The sequence below is a fragment of the Salvelinus namaycush genome, chromosome 29 (assembly GCF_016432855.1).
Source record: "Salvelinus namaycush isolate Seneca chromosome 29, SaNama_1.0, whole genome shotgun sequence".
NCBI lineage: Eukaryota > Metazoa > Chordata > Actinopteri > Salmoniformes > Salmonidae > Salvelinus > Salvelinus namaycush.
The window spans coordinates 27461545-27480771 of NC_052335.1; the positions used below are offsets into that span (position 1 = coordinate 27461545).

Sequence of the window (19227 nt, forward strand, 5' to 3'; positions counted from 1 at the left end):
TCCGAGAGAGACTCAGGCATTTCCAACGGGAAGATGAAAGACACTGAATCGGATTTAACAGAATTAATAGTTACCGCAGCTGTTAAGACTTTGGGTTGTTACGGTTGACATTGCAATAGATAAAATATCTCCCCTATTTTCCCCCAATGCTGAACAAGGGTGTGTTCTTTATGAACACATTAAGTAGCGTCACGTTAATAACATATATATTAGCTAAGGATTAATGACACATTGACAACGGGGCGACAGAAGGGCATATCAAGGGGAGGATTCATGATATGCACGCATGACCGATATAGTTTTCACTTGTAATTAAGCGAAGAAATAGGCGCACTTATTATTTTCGCTTCCACCAGGTCTTGTTTGTGACTACGTCACGCATTTTCATATCTGAGCGAGGGGCCCATCCTGCGGACAGGCTCATCCCCTCAAACCCCAGAGGCAAGAGACAGTCCTCTGACATGGGAGTCCAAATACCAAAGTACTTTCCCACTTTGGTTTACTTTATTATCGTTCTTGAATTTTCGTTCATTTTTAGGTTCATGATAAGCAGGCAGATATGGTGCACAGCTTTTTTTATTTATATCGATGCATCATCGGAATTTAAGGTCATAAGTCTCAATGTAAACGGACTGGGGAGTGCCATCAAGAGAAGTAAGGTAATAGCAAAGATGAAACGGGAGAGAGTTGACATACTATTCTGGCAGGAAACTCACTTATCCACACCTGAACACGAGAAACTCAAGAAAATGAGATATAGGAACACTTTTTTTTCTTCTTACAAAATGGGTAGAAGGGGAGTTGCAATCTTGATCCCAAATTCAGTTAATTTTGAGTTTATGTCAGAAATAAAAGACAAGGAGGGGAGATTTATACTTGTTAAATGTAAACTGGATAACAAGGAAGTTACATTATTTAATGTATACGCACCCCCAGGGAGTGACATGGTCTTCTATAGGAAGGTGTTTGATTTAATTGCCACAGAAACCACTGACACTCTTATCTGTGGAGGGGATTTTAACACAATTCTAAACTCAAAATTGGACAGCACAAATCAAAATAGGAAAATGAGCCTAGTTGCCAAAAAGATCAATAGGATACTGCAGGATCTAGGACTGCTCGATGTATGGCGTGACACCCACAAGACCGATAAGGAATATACTTTTTACTCAGCCCGCCACACTGAATACTCCAGGTTAGACTACTTTTTTATGTACAGTGCAGATAGACACAGGCTTAAGGATTGTAGGATCGGGCAGAGCGACTTATCAGATCATAATGGAGTTTACCTCACTCTACACCTTGATAGCAAACCAAGAAATACTACATGGAGACTTAATACAAGCATGCTGAATGATCCAGCATTCAAGGAATCAATAAAGACAGAATTGAACATCTATCTGGAGAATAATGATAATGGGGAAGTATCTCCTGCTATACTGTGGGATGCAGCTAAGGCGGTTATTAGAGGAAAAATCATAGCCACATCGTCTCTCAAGAAAAAGATTAAAGCACAGAAACTGCTGAAATTACAGGAAACCCTAAGAAACTTAGAACGATCTCATAGTCAATACAAAGACCCTCTTATATTACGAGAGATTCAAAGGTAAAACAGGAAATTGACCAGATTTATAGAGAAGAAGTAGAGAAAAAGCTTAGGTTCCTGAAACAACGATATTATGAAGCAGGCTCAAAGGCAACCAAATTACTAGCATGGAGACTCAGGAAACAACAAGCACAGAATACCATTTTTAAAATAAAAGACTCCAAAACAAAAAAGATCACATGCAAATTAGATGAAATACAGAATGCATTTGAATCATATTACACAAATCTGTACAAGCAACCAGAGAAGGCAGATGCACAGACAATAGAGCACTTTTTGAACTCACTTGATCTCCCCTCAATTGGGACAGAGCAAAATGATAGACTAACTTTAGAAATATCCACCGAAGAAATTAATAAAGCAATATCTCAACAAAAAGTCAACAAGTCTCCAGGCACTGATGGCTTCCCTTCAGAATGGTTCAAGACCTTCAGAGAACAACTAACACCTCTACTTAAGGCCTGTTTTAACTGGACTCTGAGGGAGGGGGGTCTCCCACCGTCATGGAGAGAGGCCATCATATCTGTAATCCCAAAAGAGGGTAAAGATAAGAAAGAATGCAGTTCATATAGACCTATCGCAATTCTTAACACAGATTATAAACTATATGCATCAATAATAGCCAAAAGAATGGAGAACATAATCCCAGAATTGATTGACGGAGATCAAACTGGTTTCATACAAAATAGGCAGATACAGGACAATATAAGGAGAACACTACATGTCATGGACCACATTACTCAGAATAAGACAAGTGCAATATTAATCAGTCTAGATGCAGAAAAAGCATTTGATTCAGTGGGATGGGATTACCTATTCCAAGTTATGGAAAGATTTGGTTTCAACAAAGAAGTGATACAGTGCATCAAAACACTGTATTCATGTCCGACCGCTAGAATAAAGATAAATGGACATTTGACACGAACGATAAAATTAGAGCGAGGGGCAAGACAAGGCTGTAATCTTTCACCCACGCTCTTCTCCTTGTACCTCGAACCATTAGCACAGGCAATAAGACAGGACCCAACCTTAGAGGGAATAACAATAAGAGACAGTGAACATAAGATATGCATGTATGCGGATGACGTTCTGTTATTCCTTAAAGACCCAGGCTCAAGCGTACCTAGATTGATGGATGTTCTACAAACATTTGGAACATATTCAGGGTATGTGCTTAACGTACACAAGACCCAAGCCCTAGTATATAATTATACCCCACAGGAAGAGCTGAAGAATAGGTATAACTTCACCTGGACCTCTTCATCCATTAAATATCTTGGAGTATACCTACCAAAAGATACACCCAAACTTTATTGCATGAATTACGATCACATCAACAAGAAAATATATGATGACCTAGACAGGTGGAACTCACTTCCCTTAGATCTTAGTAGTAGAATTGAAACAATCAAAATGAACATCCTGCCGAGGTTATTGTATTTGTTCCAATCACTGCCCATAGAAATCCCACCTAAACAGTTTAGGGAATGGGATAAACGGATATCAAGGTTTATCTGGAACAGTAAGAGACCAAGAACTAGATATACAACATTACAATTACCAAAAAACTGGGGGTATGGCCTTACCAAACCTAAAAGATTATTATGTGTCAGCCCAATTGAGACCCCTGGTTTGTTGGTGCAATTCAGAATACGAATCCAAATGGAAAGACATCGAGACTACTTTGACAGGGATACCCATACAGTCAGTTTTGGGAAATAAGGACATGGTAAAAGAAATATACAATAGACAAAATCAGTGGATTAATTTCTCTCTGAAGACATGGTTTAGGGTAGTTAAGCAAAATAATTTAGACAGAGAGATCAAACTGCTGAGTTGGCCCGCATACGACCCCAGCTTCATCCCTGCAACTCAGGACAGCAGATTTAAACAATGGACGCAGAAAGGCATCACATCATTCAGTACAATTATAAGGAATGGGAACCTAGATAACTTCCAGGACTTAAGTAAAAAACATGGCTTGGATAAACAAGATTTTTACAGATACCTACAAGTCCGACACTATTTCTTAAGGGAGATAAAAGTGACTGACCCTCGAGCACCTCCAAAATTAATCCAAGTATTCACTAACGCATACAACTTGGGGAGTAACAAAAAAACGATTTCAAATCTCTACTTGGGTATTCAATCCTCAAAGAAACATTCTACAAACTATATTAAAAAGAAATGGGAGGAGGAACTTAACATTGAAATAACTGATGAAACATGGTTGAACATATTAGAGACTCAACAAAGCTCCACCAACTCAAGGTCATGGAGAGAATTCTGTTGGAAGAATGTTATACGTTTCTTCATAACACCTAAACTGAAATCAAAACAGACTGGCTCACCACACCCTTGTTGGAGAGAATGTGGTCTATTGAGGGCGGACCACTCTCATATCTTTTGGTCCTGCCCCGCAATCGAAACTTACTGGGGAGAAATAAGATCTAACATTGGAAAAACAATGGGATATGACATAGAACAAACAATCATTTCTTTGTACTTGGGTGAAATACCAGATAACTTACACAATAGAGAAAAGTAACTCTTGAAGGTCCTACTGGCAGCCAGTAAAAAGGCTATCACTAGGAAATGGCTACAAAAAGACCCTCCCACAGTGACACAATGGATAGACATTGTAGAAGAAATACACCACATGGAGCGTATGACCTTTGCTTTAAGAACTCAACAGGAGAGAGGTCAGGAATACTGGGAGAAATGGGTTTCATACTTGGAAAAGGTCTAATTCAAAGATGCTAATGTAACTAATATGATGATGAAGGTATGAAGTGCACTGTAACTGCCAGATCATTTTTGTTCTTTTATTTTACTTTATTTGTACTTTCTTTGTGTTCCTACAATAAAAACAAAGTATAAAAAATATATATATATAAAATGCAACGTGCAACAATTTCTAAGATTTTACTGAGTTACATACATGTATGAGGAAAAAAGTCAATTGAAATAAATTCATTAGGTCCTAATCTATGGATTTCACATGACTGGGAATACAGATATGCACCCCACAAGAAAAAATAAAAAAAATAAAAAAATAAAAATTTAAAATTTTAAAATTTAAAAAAAATACAGATATGCATCTTAGGGTTACAGATACCTTTAAAAAAAAATGGGCCTCACAATGGGCCTCAGGATCTCGTTGGGGTATTTTTGTATATTCAAATTGTCAATCGATAAAATGCAATTGCGTTTGTTGTCTGTAGCTTATGCCTGCCTATGCCATAACCCCACCGCCACAGTGGGGCACTCAAATCGCTCACCCACACAACTCCATACACATGGTCTGCGGTTGTGAGGCCAGTTGGACGTACTGCCAAATTCTCTAAAACGATGTTGGAGGCGGCTTATGGTACAGAAATGAATAATCAATTCTCTGCCAACAGCTCTGGTGGACATTCCTGCAGTCAGCATACCAATTGCATGCTCCCTCAACTTGAGACATTTGTGGCATTGTGTTGTGTGAAAAAACTGCACATTTTAGAGTAGCCATTTATTGTCCCCAGCACAAGGTGCACCTGTATGCCACACCTGTCAGGTGGATGGATTATCTTGGCAAAGGAGAAATGCTCACTAACAGGGATGTAAATACATTTGTGTACAATATTTTAGAGAAATAAGCTTTTTGTGCGTATGGAACATTTCTGGGATATTTTATTTCAGCTTAGAAAATATGGGACCAACACTTTACATGTTGCGTTGATATTTTTGTTCAGTGTATATTGGTGTTCTGAGACAACGTAGCTGAGTGTATTCAGTTATATGTTCCATTCCAGTCTGTGGCTCTGAACGTGATCAGTGAGCAGACGATGAGGACGACCTCTGACCCCCAGAAGAGTCAGATGGCCTGTCTGGAGGAGGTCCATATCACCAACATCAGACCTAGGGATGGACTGGTGAGAAGAGTTAGGCTGCATCCCAAATGGCACCCTATACCGTATACAGTGGTGTAAATACTTTAAAGTACTACTTAATTCGATTTTTGGGGTATCTGTACTTTACTTTACTATTTATATTTTTGCATACTTTTACTTCACTACATTCCTAAAAAATATATATATTTTTACTCCATAAATGTTCCCTGACACCCAAAAGTACTTGTTACATTTTGACAGGAAAATTGTCCAATTCACACACTTAACAAGAGTACTGTCTCTGATCTGGTGGCCTCACTGAACACAAACGCTTCGTTTGTAAATTATGTCTGAGTGTTGGAATTTGAAATGGTTTATACTTTTACTTTTGATACTTAAGTATATTTTAGCAATTATATTTACTTTTGATACTTAAGTATACTTAAAACCAAATACTTTTAGACTTTAACTCAAGTAATATTTTACTGGTTGACTTTTACTTTAACTTGAGTCATTTTCTATTAAGGTATCTTTACTTTTACTCAAGTATGACAATTTAGTACTTTTTCCGCCGCTGACCGTATACTTTATAATGCACAACGTTTGACCAGGGTCCATAGGTGTCAGGTCAAAAAGTTGTGACTATATAGGAAATAGGTTGGCATATAAGAAGCTGACTTATACTTGAAATTAGAGAAGAGTCTTACATGATCAACCCGAGCCAGATGTACTGCTTGATTTCTCAGTCTCTGAGATTGATTGCTTCTTCCTTACATTATGCTGTCCTGTATCATCTCAGGGGTTGTATATCAAATCCACCTATGACGGGCTTCACATCATCACTGGAACCACAGAACATGTGAGTATCCCGTCTATCCCGATAGTAGTAGTCCAAGATAGTCTGGAGTGATCCAGTCAGAGTGAATGTACAGTACTGTGATGTCTCCTTGCTCACCATCTGTCTTTATGTTGTCCTCTGCCCTCCAGTCTCCAGCAGACAGAACACACAGGATCCACGCAGGAGACGAGGTCGTCCAGGTCAACAAGCAGACAGTGGTAGCTACCTCATAGAGCTTCTCTCATCTGTCCATTATCTCTCAGCCTAACCCAGGGCTGAGAGAGACCAAATATCTTTGTTAAATCAACAACAAGCACAGGGATAGACAGAAAGTCTATCAATAATGATAGGAGCACAGGGATAGACAGAAAGTCTATCAATAATGATAGGAGCACAGGGATAGACAGAAAGTGTTGATGATGAAGGGTCTGCTGATGGGACTGATGATGATGGATGTGATGATGGATGTGATGATGATGGGAGTGATGATGGTAGTGATGATGATGGATGTGATGATGGATGTGATGATGATGGGAGTGATGATGATGGATGTGATGATGGTAGTGATGATGATGGATGTGATGATGGGAGTGATGATGATGGATGTGATGATGATGAATGTGATGATGGGAGTGATGATTATGGGAGTGATGATGATGGATGTGATGATGATGGGAGTGATGATGATGGATGTGATGATGACTGGAGTGATGATGATGGATGTGATGATGGATGTGATGATGGGAGTGATGATGATGGATGTGATGATGGGAGTGATGATTATGGGAGTGATGATGATGGATGTGATGATGATGGGAGTGATGATGGGAGTGATGATGATGGATGTGATGATGACTGGAGTGATGATGGTAGTGATGATGATGGATGTGATGATGATGGGAGTGATGATGGTAGTGATGATGATGGATGTGATGATGACTGGAGTGATGATGATGAATGTGATGATGGATGTGATGATGGGAGTGATGATGATGGATGTGATGATGGGAGTGATGATTATGGGAGTAATGATGATGGATGTGATGATGATGGGAGTGATGATGGGAGTGATGATGATGGATGTGATGATGACTGGAGTGATGATGATGAATGTGATGATGGATGTGATGATGGGAGTGATGATGGAAGTGATGATGATGGATGTGATGATGGGAGTGATGATGATGATGGATGTGATGATGGGAGTGATGATGATGGATGTGATGATGGATGTGATGATGGGAGTGATGGTGATGGATGTGATGACTGGAGTGATGATGATGGATGTGATGACTGGAGTGATGATGGAAGTGATGATGATGGAAGTGATGATGATGGATGTGATGATGGGAGTGATGATGATGATGGATGTGATGATGGGAGTGATGATGGAAGTGATGATGATGGATGTGATGATGGGAGTGATGATGGATGTGATGATGATGAATGTGATGATGGAGTGATGATGGGAGTGATGATGATGGATGTGATGACTGGAGTGATGATGATGAATGTGATGATGGATGTGATGATGGGAGTGATGATGGGAGTGATGATGATGAATGTGATGATGGGAGTGATGATGGGAGTGATGATGATGGATGTGATGACTGGAGTGATGATGATGAATGTGATGATGGATGTGATGATGGGAGTGATGATGGGAGTGATGATGATGGATGTGATGACTGGAGTGATGATGATGAATGTGATGATGGATGTGATGATGGGAGTGATGATGGAAGTGATGATGATGGATGTGATGATGGGAGTGGTGATGATGGATGTGATGATGGGAGTGATGATTGATGGATGTGATGACTGGAGTGATGATGATGAATGTGATGATGGATGTGATGATGGGAGTGATGATGATGGATGTGATGATGAGGGTTGTGATGCTGGATGGGTCTGACGAGGTGTCCTATCTGTCTGTCTGTGGTGCCTCCAGGTGGGCTGGCAGCTGGAGAAACTGGTGGGTAAGCTGAAGGCGGACCCAGCAGGTGTTACTCTGGTGGTAAAGAAGAGGCCCTCGGGTACCTTTAGCTTCACCCCGGCCCCCCTGAAGAACATGCGCTGGAGGCCCCTTCTGGTGCAGGTAGAGCCGTAATACACACACACACACACACACACACACACACACACACACACACATACACATACACATACACATACACACACACATACACACACACACACACACACACACACACACACACACACACACACACACACACACACACACACACACACACACACACACACACACACACACACACATACACACACACACACACACACACACACACACACACACACACACACACACATACACACACACACACACACACACACACACTCTGTTTGGTATCCCAGAGCTGTTTGTTTTTGTGTTTGGTATCCCAGAGCTGTTTGTTTTTGTGTTTGGTATCCCAGAGCTGTTTGTTTTTGTGTTTGGTATCCCAGAGCTGTTTGTTTTTGTGTTTGGTATCCCAGAGCTGTTTGTTTTTGGTTGGGGTTTGACAAGATAGGACAAGTTCCTCAGTTATTCAGCCACTCTGGCTGAAGGTGACTCATGTTCACAGATCATGGGTCTAGTGTGACTGAATAGGCTTTGTGTTTCAGAACCCGTTTAGGATGTATGTTTTAAATAGATTGCATAGTCCTTCAAATGTCAGTAGTGGGCTGAGTCAGTGTGCCAGGTCTGGATTCTACCAAAGGGAAATTTGCTTAATTCGAAATAACGCCATGTAACGCATTAGTATTTTGCTGATTATTTTGCTGATCGTTATGGTGAAGTTGTCTAATTTTAGCAGCTAAGCTACCTCAAGCCAATCATTTAACACAGATTTCTGTCGTCTTAGTGTTTTTATTTGACAACATTTGGAAATATCTGGGAATCTATTCCGCTACACCCGCAATAACATCAATAACATCTGCTAAACATGTGTATGTGACAAATAAAAATGAATTTGATTTGATTATTATAACAAGTATTTTGTTGTTTTGTGTGTTAGAGCGCCCTGAGTATGCATAAGATCCAGTCTCCAAAACATGCCAGTGAAGCCCGCATGAAAAAAGAGAAGCCAGCCATTCTGGACCTATTTATCCCTCCTCCCCCCACTGTACCCTATACCCCACGGTGAGTATCTGTCTGTCTGTCTGTTTGACTGTCTGTCTGTCTGTCTGTTTGACTGTCTGTCTGTCTATCTGTTTGACTGTCTGTCTGTTTGACTGTCTGTCTGTCTGTCTGTTTGACTGTCTGTCTGTCTGTCTGTCTGTCTGTCTGTCTGTCTGTCTGTCTGTCTGTCTGTCTGTCTGTTTGACTGTCTATCTGTTTGACTGTCTGTCTGTCTGTCTGTCTGTTTGACTGTCTGTCTGTCTGTCTGTTTGACTGTCTGTTTGACTGTCTGTCGGTCTGTCTGTTTGACTGTCTGTCTGTCTGTCTGTTTGTTTGACTGTCTGTCTATCTGTCTGTTTGACTGTCTGTCTGTTTGACTGTCTGTCTGTCTGTCTGTTTGACTGTCTGTCTGTCTGTCTGTCTGTCTGTCTGTCTGTCTGTCTGTCTGTCTGTTTGACTGTCTGTCTGTTTGACTGTCTGTCGGTCGGTGGGTTTGACTGTCTGTCTGTCTGCCTTTCTGTCTGTATCTCTGCCCTCCTCAGGGATAACACCAACTCTTGTTTAGTCCATTAAGTCCCAAACATGTACTTATAACTTCTGTTGAAATTACTGTTTGGGAAGACAAAAGTATTTGTACCCCTACAATGCTGGATACTGCTCTGTTAGCTGGAAACTGCTCTGTTAGCTGGATACTGCTCTGTTAGCTGGATACTGCTCTGTTAGCTGGAAACTGCTCTGTTAGCTGGATACTGCTCTGTTAGCTGGATAGTGCTCTTTTAGCTGGATACTGCTCTGTTAGCTGGATACTTCTCTGTTAGCTGGATACTGCTCTGTTAGCTGGATACTGCTCTGTTAGCTGAATACTGCTCTGTTAGCTGGATACTTCTCTGTTAGCTGGATACTGCTCTGTTAGCTGGATACTTCTCTGTTAGCTGGATAGTGCTCTTTTAGCTGGATACTGCTCTGTTAGCTGGATAGTGCTCTTTTAGCTGGATACTGCTCTGTTAGCTGGATACTGCTCTGTTAGCTGGATACTGCTCTGTTCGCTGGATACTGCTCTGTTAGCTGGATACTTCTCTGTTAGCTGGATACTTCTGTTAGCTGGATACTGCTCTGTTAGCTGGATACTGCTCTGTTCGCTGGATACTGCTCTGTTAGCTGGATACTTCTCTGTTAGCTGGATAGTGCTCTGTTAGCTGGATACTGCTCTGTTAGCTGGATACTTCTCTGTTAGCTGGATAGTGCTCTGTTAGCTGGATACTGCTCTGTTAGCTGGATACTGCTCTGTTCGCTGGATACTGCTCTGTTAGCTGGATACTGCTCTGTTAGCTGGATAGTGCTCTGTTAGCTGGATAGTGCACTGTTAGCTGGATACTTCTCTGTTAGCTGGATACTGCTCTGTTAGCTGGATACTGCTCTGTTAGCTGGAAACTGCTCTTTTAGCTGGATAGTGCTCTGTTAGCTGGATACTTCTCTGTTAGCTGGATACTGCTCTGTTAGCTGAATACTGCTCTGTTAGCTGGATACTGCTCTGTTAGCTGGATACTGCTCTGTTAGCTGAATACTGCTCTGTTAGCTGGATACTGCTCTGTTAGCTGGATACTGCTCTGTTAGCTGGAAACTGCTCTTTTAGCTGGATACTGCTTTGTTAGCTGGATAGTGCTCTGTTAGCTGGATACTTCTCTGTTACATTTTACATTTACATTTTAGTCATTTAGCAGACGCTCTTATCCAGAGCGACTTACAGTAGAGTGCATACATTTTTTTTTTTTTTTTTTTTTTTACATACTGAGACAAGGATATCCCTACCGGCCAAACCCTCCCTAACCCGGACGACGCTATGCCAATTGTGCGTCGCCCCACGGACCTCCCGGTTGCGGTCGGCTGCGACAGAGCTGTTAGCTGGATACTTCTCTGTTAGCTGGATACTGCACTGTTAGCTGGATACTTCTCTGTTAGCTGGATACTGCTCTGTTAGCTGGATACTGCTCTGTTAGCTGAATAGTTCTCTGTTAGCTAGATACTGCTCTGTTAGCTGGATACTTCTCTGTTAGCTGGATACTTCTCTGTTAGCTGGATACTTCACTGTTAGCTGGATACTGCTCTGTTAGCTGGATACTTCTCTGTTAGCTGGATACTTCTCTGTTAGCTGGATACTGCTCTGTTAGCTGGATACAGCTCTGTAAGCTGGATACTTCTCTTTTAGCTGGATACCGCTCTGTTAGCTGGATACTGCTCTGTTAGCTGGATACTGCTCTGTTAGCTGGATACTGCTCTTTTAGCTGGATTCTGCTCTGTTAGCTGGATACTGCTCTGTTAGCTGGATACTGCTCTGTTAGCTGGATACTTCTCTGTTAGCTGGATACTACTCTGTTAGCTGGATACTGCTCTGTTAGCTGGATACTTCTCTGTTAGTTGGATACTGCTCTGTTAGCTGGATACTTCTCTGTTGGCTGGATACTTCTCTGTTAGCTGGATAGTGCTCTGTTAGCTGGATACTTCTCTGTTAGCTGGATAATGCTCTGTTAGCTGGATACTGCTCTGTTAGCTGGATACTGCTCTGTTAGCTGGATAGTGCTCTGTTAGCTGGATAGTGCTCTGTTAGCTGGATACTGCTCTGTTAGCTGGATACTGCTCTGTTAGCTGGATACTGCTCTGTTAGCTGGATACTTCTCTGTTAGCTGTATAGTGCTCTGTTAGCTGGATACTGCTCTGTTAGCTGGATACTGCTCTGTTAGCTGGATACTGCTCTGTAAGCTGGATACTTCTCTTTTAGTTGGATACCGCTCTGTTAGCTGGATACTTCTCTGTTAGCTGGATACTGCTCTGTTAGCTGGATACTGCTCTGTTAGCTGGATACTGCTCTGTTGGCTGGATACTTCTCTGTTAGCTGGATAGTGCTCTGTTAGCTGGATACTTCTCTGTTAGCTGGATACTGCTCTGTTAGCTGGATAATGCTCTGTTAACTGGATAGTGCTCTGTTAGCTGGATACTTCTCTGTTAGCTGGAAACTGCTCTGTTAGCTGGATATTGCTCTGTTAGCTGGATAGTGCTCTGTTAGCTGGATACTGCTCTGTTAGCTGGATACTGCTCTGTTAGCTGGATAGTGCTCTGTTAGCTGGATACTTCTCTGTTAGCTGGATACTGCTCTGTTAGCTGGATACTACTCTGTTAGCTGGATACTGCTCTGTTAGCTGGATACTTCTCTGTTAGCTGTATAGTGCTCTGTTAGCTGGATACTGCTCTGTTAGCTGGATACTGCTCTGTTAGCTGGATACAGCTCTGTAAGCTGGATACTTCTCTTTTAGCTGGATACCGCTCTGTTAGCTGGATACTTCTCTGTTAGCTGGATACTGCTCTGTTAGCTGGATACTGCTCTGTTAGCTGGATACTGCTCTGTTAGCTGGATAATGCTCTGTTAGCTGGATAGTGCTCTGTTAGCTGGATACTTCTCTGTTAGCTGGAAACTGCTCTGTTAGCTGGATAGTGCTCTGTTAGCTGGATACTGCTCTGTTAGCTGGATACTGCTCTGTTAGCTGGATACCGCTCTGTTAGCTGGATACCTCTCTGTTAGCTGGATACTGCTCTGTTAGCTGGATACTGCTCTGTTAGCTGGATACTGCTCTGTTAGCTGGATAGTGCTCTGTTAGCTGGATACTGCTCTGTTAGCTGGATAGTGCTCTGTTAGCTGGATAGTGCTCTGTTAGCTGGATACTGCTCTGTTAGCTGGATACTGCTCTGTTAGCTGGATAGTGCTCTGTTAGCTGGATAGTAATCTGTTAGCTGGATACTTCTCTGTTAGCTGGATAGTGCTCTGTTAGCTGGATAGTGCTCTGTTAGCTGGATAGTGCTCTGTTAGCTGGATACTTCTGTTAGCTGGATACTGCTCTGTTAGCTGGATACTGCTCTGTTAGCTGGATAGTGCTCTGTTAGCTGGATAGTGCTCTGTTAGCTTGATAGTGCTCTTTTAGCTGGATACTTCTCTGTTAGCTGGATAGTGCTCTGTTAGCTGGATAGTGCTCTGTTAGCTGGATACTGCTCTGTTAGCTGGATAGTGCTCTGTTAGCTGGATACTTCTCTGTTAGCTGGATAGTGCTCTGTTAGCTGGATACTGCTCTGTTAGCTGGATAGTGCTCTGTTAGCTGGATACTTCTCTGTTAGCTGGATAGTGCTCTGTTAGCTGGATAGTGATGTGTTAGCTGGATAGTGCTCTGTTAGCTGGATACTGCTCTGTTAGCTGGATAGTGCTCTGTTAGCTGGATACTGCTCTGTTAGCTGGATACAGCTCTGTAAGCTGGATACTTCTCTTTTAGCTGGATACCGCTCTGTTAGCTGGATACTTCTCTGTTAGCTGGATACTGCTCTGTTAGCTGGATACTGCTCTGTTAGCTGGATACTGCTCTGTTGGCTGTATACTTCTCTGTTAGCTGGATAGTGCTCTGTTAGCTGGGTACTTCTCTGTTAGCTGGATACTGCTCTGTTAGCTGGATACTTCTCTGTTAGCTGGATAGTGCTCTGTTAGCTGGATAGTGCTCTGTTAGCTGGATACTGCTCTGTTAGCTGGATAGTGCTCTGTTAGCTGGATAGTGCTCTGTCAGCTGGATGGTGCTCTGTTAGCTGGATAGTAATCTGTTAGCTGGATACTTCTCTGTTAGCTGGATAGTGCTCTGTTAGCTGGATAGTGCTCTGTTTGCTGGATAGTGCTCTGTTAGCTGGATACTTCTCTGTTAGCTGGATACTGCTCTGTTAGCTGAATACTTCTCTGTTAGCTGGATACTGCTCTGTTAGCTGAATACTGCTCTGTTAGCTGGATACTTCTCTGTTAGCTGGATACTGCTCTGTTAGCTGAATACTGCTCTGTTAGCTGGATACTTCTCTGTTAGCTGGATACTGCTCTGTTAAGCTGGATACTTCTCTGTTAGCTGGATACTGCTCTGTTAGCTGGATACTTCTCTGTTAGCTGGATAGTGCTCTGTTAGCTGAATCCTTCTCTGTTAGCTGGATACTTCTCTGTTAGCTGAATACTTCTCTGTTAGCTGGATACTGCTCTGTTAGCTGGATACTGCTCTGTTAGCTGGATACTTCTCTGTTAGCTGGATAGTGCTCTGTTAGCTGAATACTGCTCTGTTAGCTGGATACTGCTCTGTTAGCTGGATACTGCTCTGTTAGCTGGATACTGCTCTGTTAGATGGATACTGCTCTGTTAGCTGGATACTTCTCTGTTAGCTGGATAGTGCTCTGTTAGCTGGATAGTGCTCTGTTAGCTGGATACTGCTCTGTTAGCTGGATAGTGCTCTGTTAGCTGGATAGTGCTCTGTCAGCTGGATGGTGCTCTGTTAGCTGGATAGTAATCTGTTAGCTGGATACTTCTCTGTTAGCTGGATAGTGCTCTGTTAGCTGGATAGTGCTCTGTTAGCTGGATAGTGCTCTGTTAGCTGCATACTTCTGTTAGCTGGATACTGCTCTGTTAGCTGGATAGTGCTCTGTTAGCTGGATAGTGCTCTGTTAGCTTGATAGTGCTCTTTTAGCTGGATACTTCTCTGTTAGCTGGATAGTGCTCTGTTAGCTGGATAGTGCTCTGTTAGCTGGATACTGCTCTGTTAGCTGGATAGTGCTCTGTTAGCTGGATACTTCTCTGTTAGCTGGATACTGCTCTGTTAGCTGGATACTGCTCTGTTAGCTGGATAGTGCTCTGTTAGCTGGATACTTCTCTGTTAGCTGGATAGTGCTCTGTTAGCTGGATAGTGATGTGTTAGCTGGATAGTGCTCTGTTAGCTGGATACTGCTCTGTTAGCTGGATAGTGCTCTGTTAGCTGGATACTGCTCTGTTAGCTGGATACAGCTCTGTAAGCTGGATACTTCTCTTTTAGCTGGATACCGCTCTGTTAGCTGGATACTTCTCTGTTAGCTGGATACTGCTCTGTTAGCTGGATACTGCTCTGTTAGCTGGATACTGCTCTGTTGGCTGGATACTTCTCTGTTAGCTGGATAGTGCTCTGTTAGCTGGATACTTCTCTGTTAGCTGGATACTGCTCTGTTAGCTGGATAATGCTCTGTTAACTGGATAGTGCTCTGTTAGCTGGATACTTCTCTGTTAGCTGGAAACTGCTCTGTTAGCTGGATAGTGCTCTGTTAGCTGGATAGTGCTCTGTTAGCTGGATACTGCTCTGTTAGCTGGATACTGCTCTGTTAGCTGGATAGTGCTCTGTTAGCTGGATACTTCTCTGTTAGCTGGGTACTGCTCTGTTAGCTGGATAATGCTCTGTTAGCTGGATACTGCTCTGTTAGCTGGATACTTCTCTGTTAGCTGTATAGTGCTCTGTTAGCTGGATAGTGCTCTGTTAGCTGGATACTGCTCTGTTAGCTGGATACAGCTCTGTAAGCTGGATACTTCTCTTTTAGCTGGATACCGCTCTGTTAGCTGGATACTTCTCTGTTAGCTGGATACTGCTCTGTTAGCTGGATACTGCTCTGTTAGCTGGATACTGCTCTGTTAGCTGGATAATGCTCTGTTAGCTGGATAGTGCTCTGTTAGCTGGATACTTCTCTGTTAGCTGGAAACTGCTCTGTTAGCTGGATAGTGCTCTGTTAGCTGGATACTGCTCTGTTAGCTGGATACTGCTCTGTTAGCTGGATACCGCTCTGTTAGCTGGATACCTCTCTGTTAGCTGGATACTGCTCTGTTAGCTGGATACTGCTCTGTTAGCTGGATACTGCTCTGTTAGCTGGATAGTGCTCTGTTAGCTGGATACTGCTCTGTTAGCTGGATAGTGTGCTCTGTTTAGCTGGATAGTGCTCTGTATAGCTGGATACTGCTCTGTTAGCTGGATACTGCCTCTGTTAGCTGGATAGTGCTCTGTCAGCTGGATGGTGCTCTGTTAGCTGGATAGTAATCTGTTAGCTGGATACTTCTCTGTTAGCTGGATAGTGCTCTGTTAGCTGGATAGTGCTCTGTTAGCTGGATAGTGCTCTGTTAGCGGAGACTTCTGTTAGCTGGATACTGCTCTGTTAGCTGGATAGTGCTCTGTTAGCAGGATAGTGCTCTGTTAGCTGGATAGTGGCTCTGTTAGCTTGATAGTGCTCTTTAGCTGGATAGCTTCTCTGTTAGCTGGATAGTGCTCTGTTAGCTGGATCAGTGCTCTGTAGCGGATACTGCTCTGTTAGCTGGATAGTGCTCTGTTAGCTGGATACTTCTCTGTTAGCTGGATAGTGCTGTGTTAGCTGGATACTGCTCTGTTAGCGGGATAGTTGCTCTGTTAGCTGGATACTTCTCTGTTAGCTGGATAGTGCTCTGTTAGCTGGATACGTGATGCGGTTAGCTGGATAGTGCTCTGTTAGCTGGATACTGCTCTGTTAGCTGGATAGTGCTCTGTTAGCTTGATACTGCTCTGGTTACTGGATTATGGCTCTGTTAGCTGGATACTGCTCTGTTAGCTGATAGGTGTGTGCTCTGTTAGCTGGATACTGCTCTGTTAGCTGGATACTGCTCTGTTAGCTGATAATTTTTCTGTTAGCTGGATACTGCTCTTTTAGCTGGATACTGCTCTGTTACTGATATGCTGTAGCTGGATATAGTGCTCTGTTAGCTGGATACTGCTCTTTTAGCTGGATACTGCTCTGTTAGCTGAAATACTTCTCTGTTAGCTGGATACTTCTCTGTTAGCTGGATACTGCTCTGTTAGCTGGAATACTTCTCTGTTTAGCTGGATACTGCTCTGTTAGCTGAATACTGCTCTGTTAGCTGGATACTTCTCTGTTAGTCTGGATACTCTCTCTGGTAGCTGATACTGCTCTGTTAGCTGGATACTTTCTCTGTTAGCTGGATACTGCTCTTTAGCTGGATAGTAGCTGCTCTGTTAGCTGAATCCTTCTCGTGTTAGCTGGATACTTCTGTCTCTGTTAGCTGAATACTTCTCTGTTAGCTGGATACTGCTCTGTTAGTGGATACTGCTCTGTTAGCTGGATACTTGCTCTGTTAGCTGGAAGTGCTCTGTTACTGAATATGCTCTTTTAGCTGGATACTCTCTCTGTTAGCTGGATACTGCTCTGTTAGCTGGATACTGCTCTGTTAGTGGATACTGCTCTGTAGCTGATACTTCTCTGTTAGCTGGGATATGCTCTGTTAGCTGGATAGTGCTCTGTTAGCTGGATACTGCTCTGTTAGCTGGATTGCTCTGTTAGCTTGATAGTGCCTGTAGCTGGATGGTGCTCTGTTAGCTGGATAGTAGATCTGTTAGCTGGATACTTCTCTTGTTAGCTGGATAGTGCTCTGTTATGCTGGATAGTGCTCTGTTAGCTGGATACTGCTCTGTTAGCTGGATAGTGCTCTGTTAGCTGGATAGCTGCTCTCTGTTAGCTGGATACTGCTCTGTTAGCTGGATACTACTCTGTTAGCTGGATAGTGCTCTGTTAGCTGGATATAATCTGTTAGCTGGATACTTCCTCTGTTAGCTGGATAGTTGCTCTGTTAGCTGGATAGTGCTCTTGTTAGCTGGATATGCTCTGTTAGCTGGAACTTCTGTTACGGATCTGCTCTGTTAGCTGGATACTGCTCTGCTCTGTTAGCTGGATAGTGCTCTGTTAGCTGGATAGTGCTCTGTTAGCTTGATAGTGCTCTTTTAGCTGGATACTTCTCTGTTACTGGCTTAGTGCTCTGTTAGCTGGATAGTGCTCTGTTAGCTGGATACTGCTCTGTTAGCTGATGATAAGCTGCTCTGTTAGCTGATACTTCTCTGTTAGCTGGATAGTGCTCTGTTAGCTGGATACTGCTCTGTTAGCTGGATAGTGCTCCCTGTTAGCTTTGGGAGGGATACTTCTACTTTCTGTTAGCTGGATAGTGCTCTGTTAGCTGGATAGTGATTGTTAGCTGGATAGTGCTCTGTTGCTGATACTTCTATTAGCTGGATAGTGCTCTGTTAGCTGTACTGCTCTGTTACTGGATACGCTCTGTAGACTGGATACTTCTCTTTTAGCTGGATACCTCTCTGTTAGCTGATACTTCTCTGTTAGCTGATACTTCTGCTCTGTTATCTGGATACTGTCTGTTAGCTGGATACTGCTCTGTTTGGCTGGATACCTTCTCTGTTAGCTGGATATGCTCTGTTAGCTGGATACTTCTCTGTTAGCTGGATACTGCTCTGTTAGCTGGATACTTCTCTGTTAGCTGATAGTGCTCTGTTATCTGGATAGTGCTCTGTTAAGCTGGATACTGCTCTGTTAGCTGGATAGTGCTCTGTTAGCTGGATAGTGCTCTCTGTCAGCTGGATGGTGCTCTGTTAGCTGGATAGTATCTGTTAGCTGGATACTTCTCATTTTAGCTGGATAGTGCTCTGTTGCTGGATAGTGCTCTGTAGCTGGATTTGCTCTTAGCTGATACTTCCTGTTAGCTGGATACTGCTCTGTTAGCTGAATACTTCTCTGTAGGGCGATACTGCTCTGTTAGCTGAATACTGCTCTGTTAGCTGGATACTTCTCGTTAGCTCTGGATACTGCTCTGTTAGCTGGATACTGCTCTGTTAGCTGAATACTGTCTCTGTTAGCTTGGATGTGCTCTGTAGCTGATACCTTCTCTGTTAGCTGGATACTTCTCTGTTAGCTGAATACTTCTCTGTTAGCTTGGATACTGCTCTGTTAGCTGGATACTGCTCTGTTAGCTGGATACTTCTCTGTTACTGGATAGTTCTCTGTTCCTGAATACTGCTCTGTTTAGCTGATACTGCTCGTTGCTGGATACTTCTCTGTTAGCTGATATGCTCTGTTAGCTGATATAGCTGGCTCTGTGTTAGCTGGA

At 42.8% G+C, this 19227-nt stretch overlaps 1 protein-coding gene across 2 annotated transcripts in view; it reads left to right on the forward strand.

Annotated features, from left to right (window-relative positions):
- Positions 1–19227, forward strand: part of LOC120024308 (connector enhancer of kinase suppressor of ras 3-like) — a 73150-nt gene that overhangs the window by 35820 nt on the left and 18103 nt on the right. Inside the window, exons 6-10 of one of the 2 annotated variants that reach the window (XM_038968523.1) lie at positions 5401–5520; positions 6278–6337; positions 6466–6534; positions 8268–8414; positions 9334–9458. In XM_038968523.1, the coding sequence (XP_038824451.1) occupies positions 5401–5520; positions 6278–6337; positions 6466–6534; positions 8268–8414; positions 9334–9458 (521 nt within the window). The remainder of the gene's footprint in view (positions 1–5400; positions 5521–6277; positions 6338–6465; positions 6535–8267; positions 8415–9333; positions 9459–19227) is intronic. The other variant, XM_038968524.1, reaches the window with a different exon arrangement.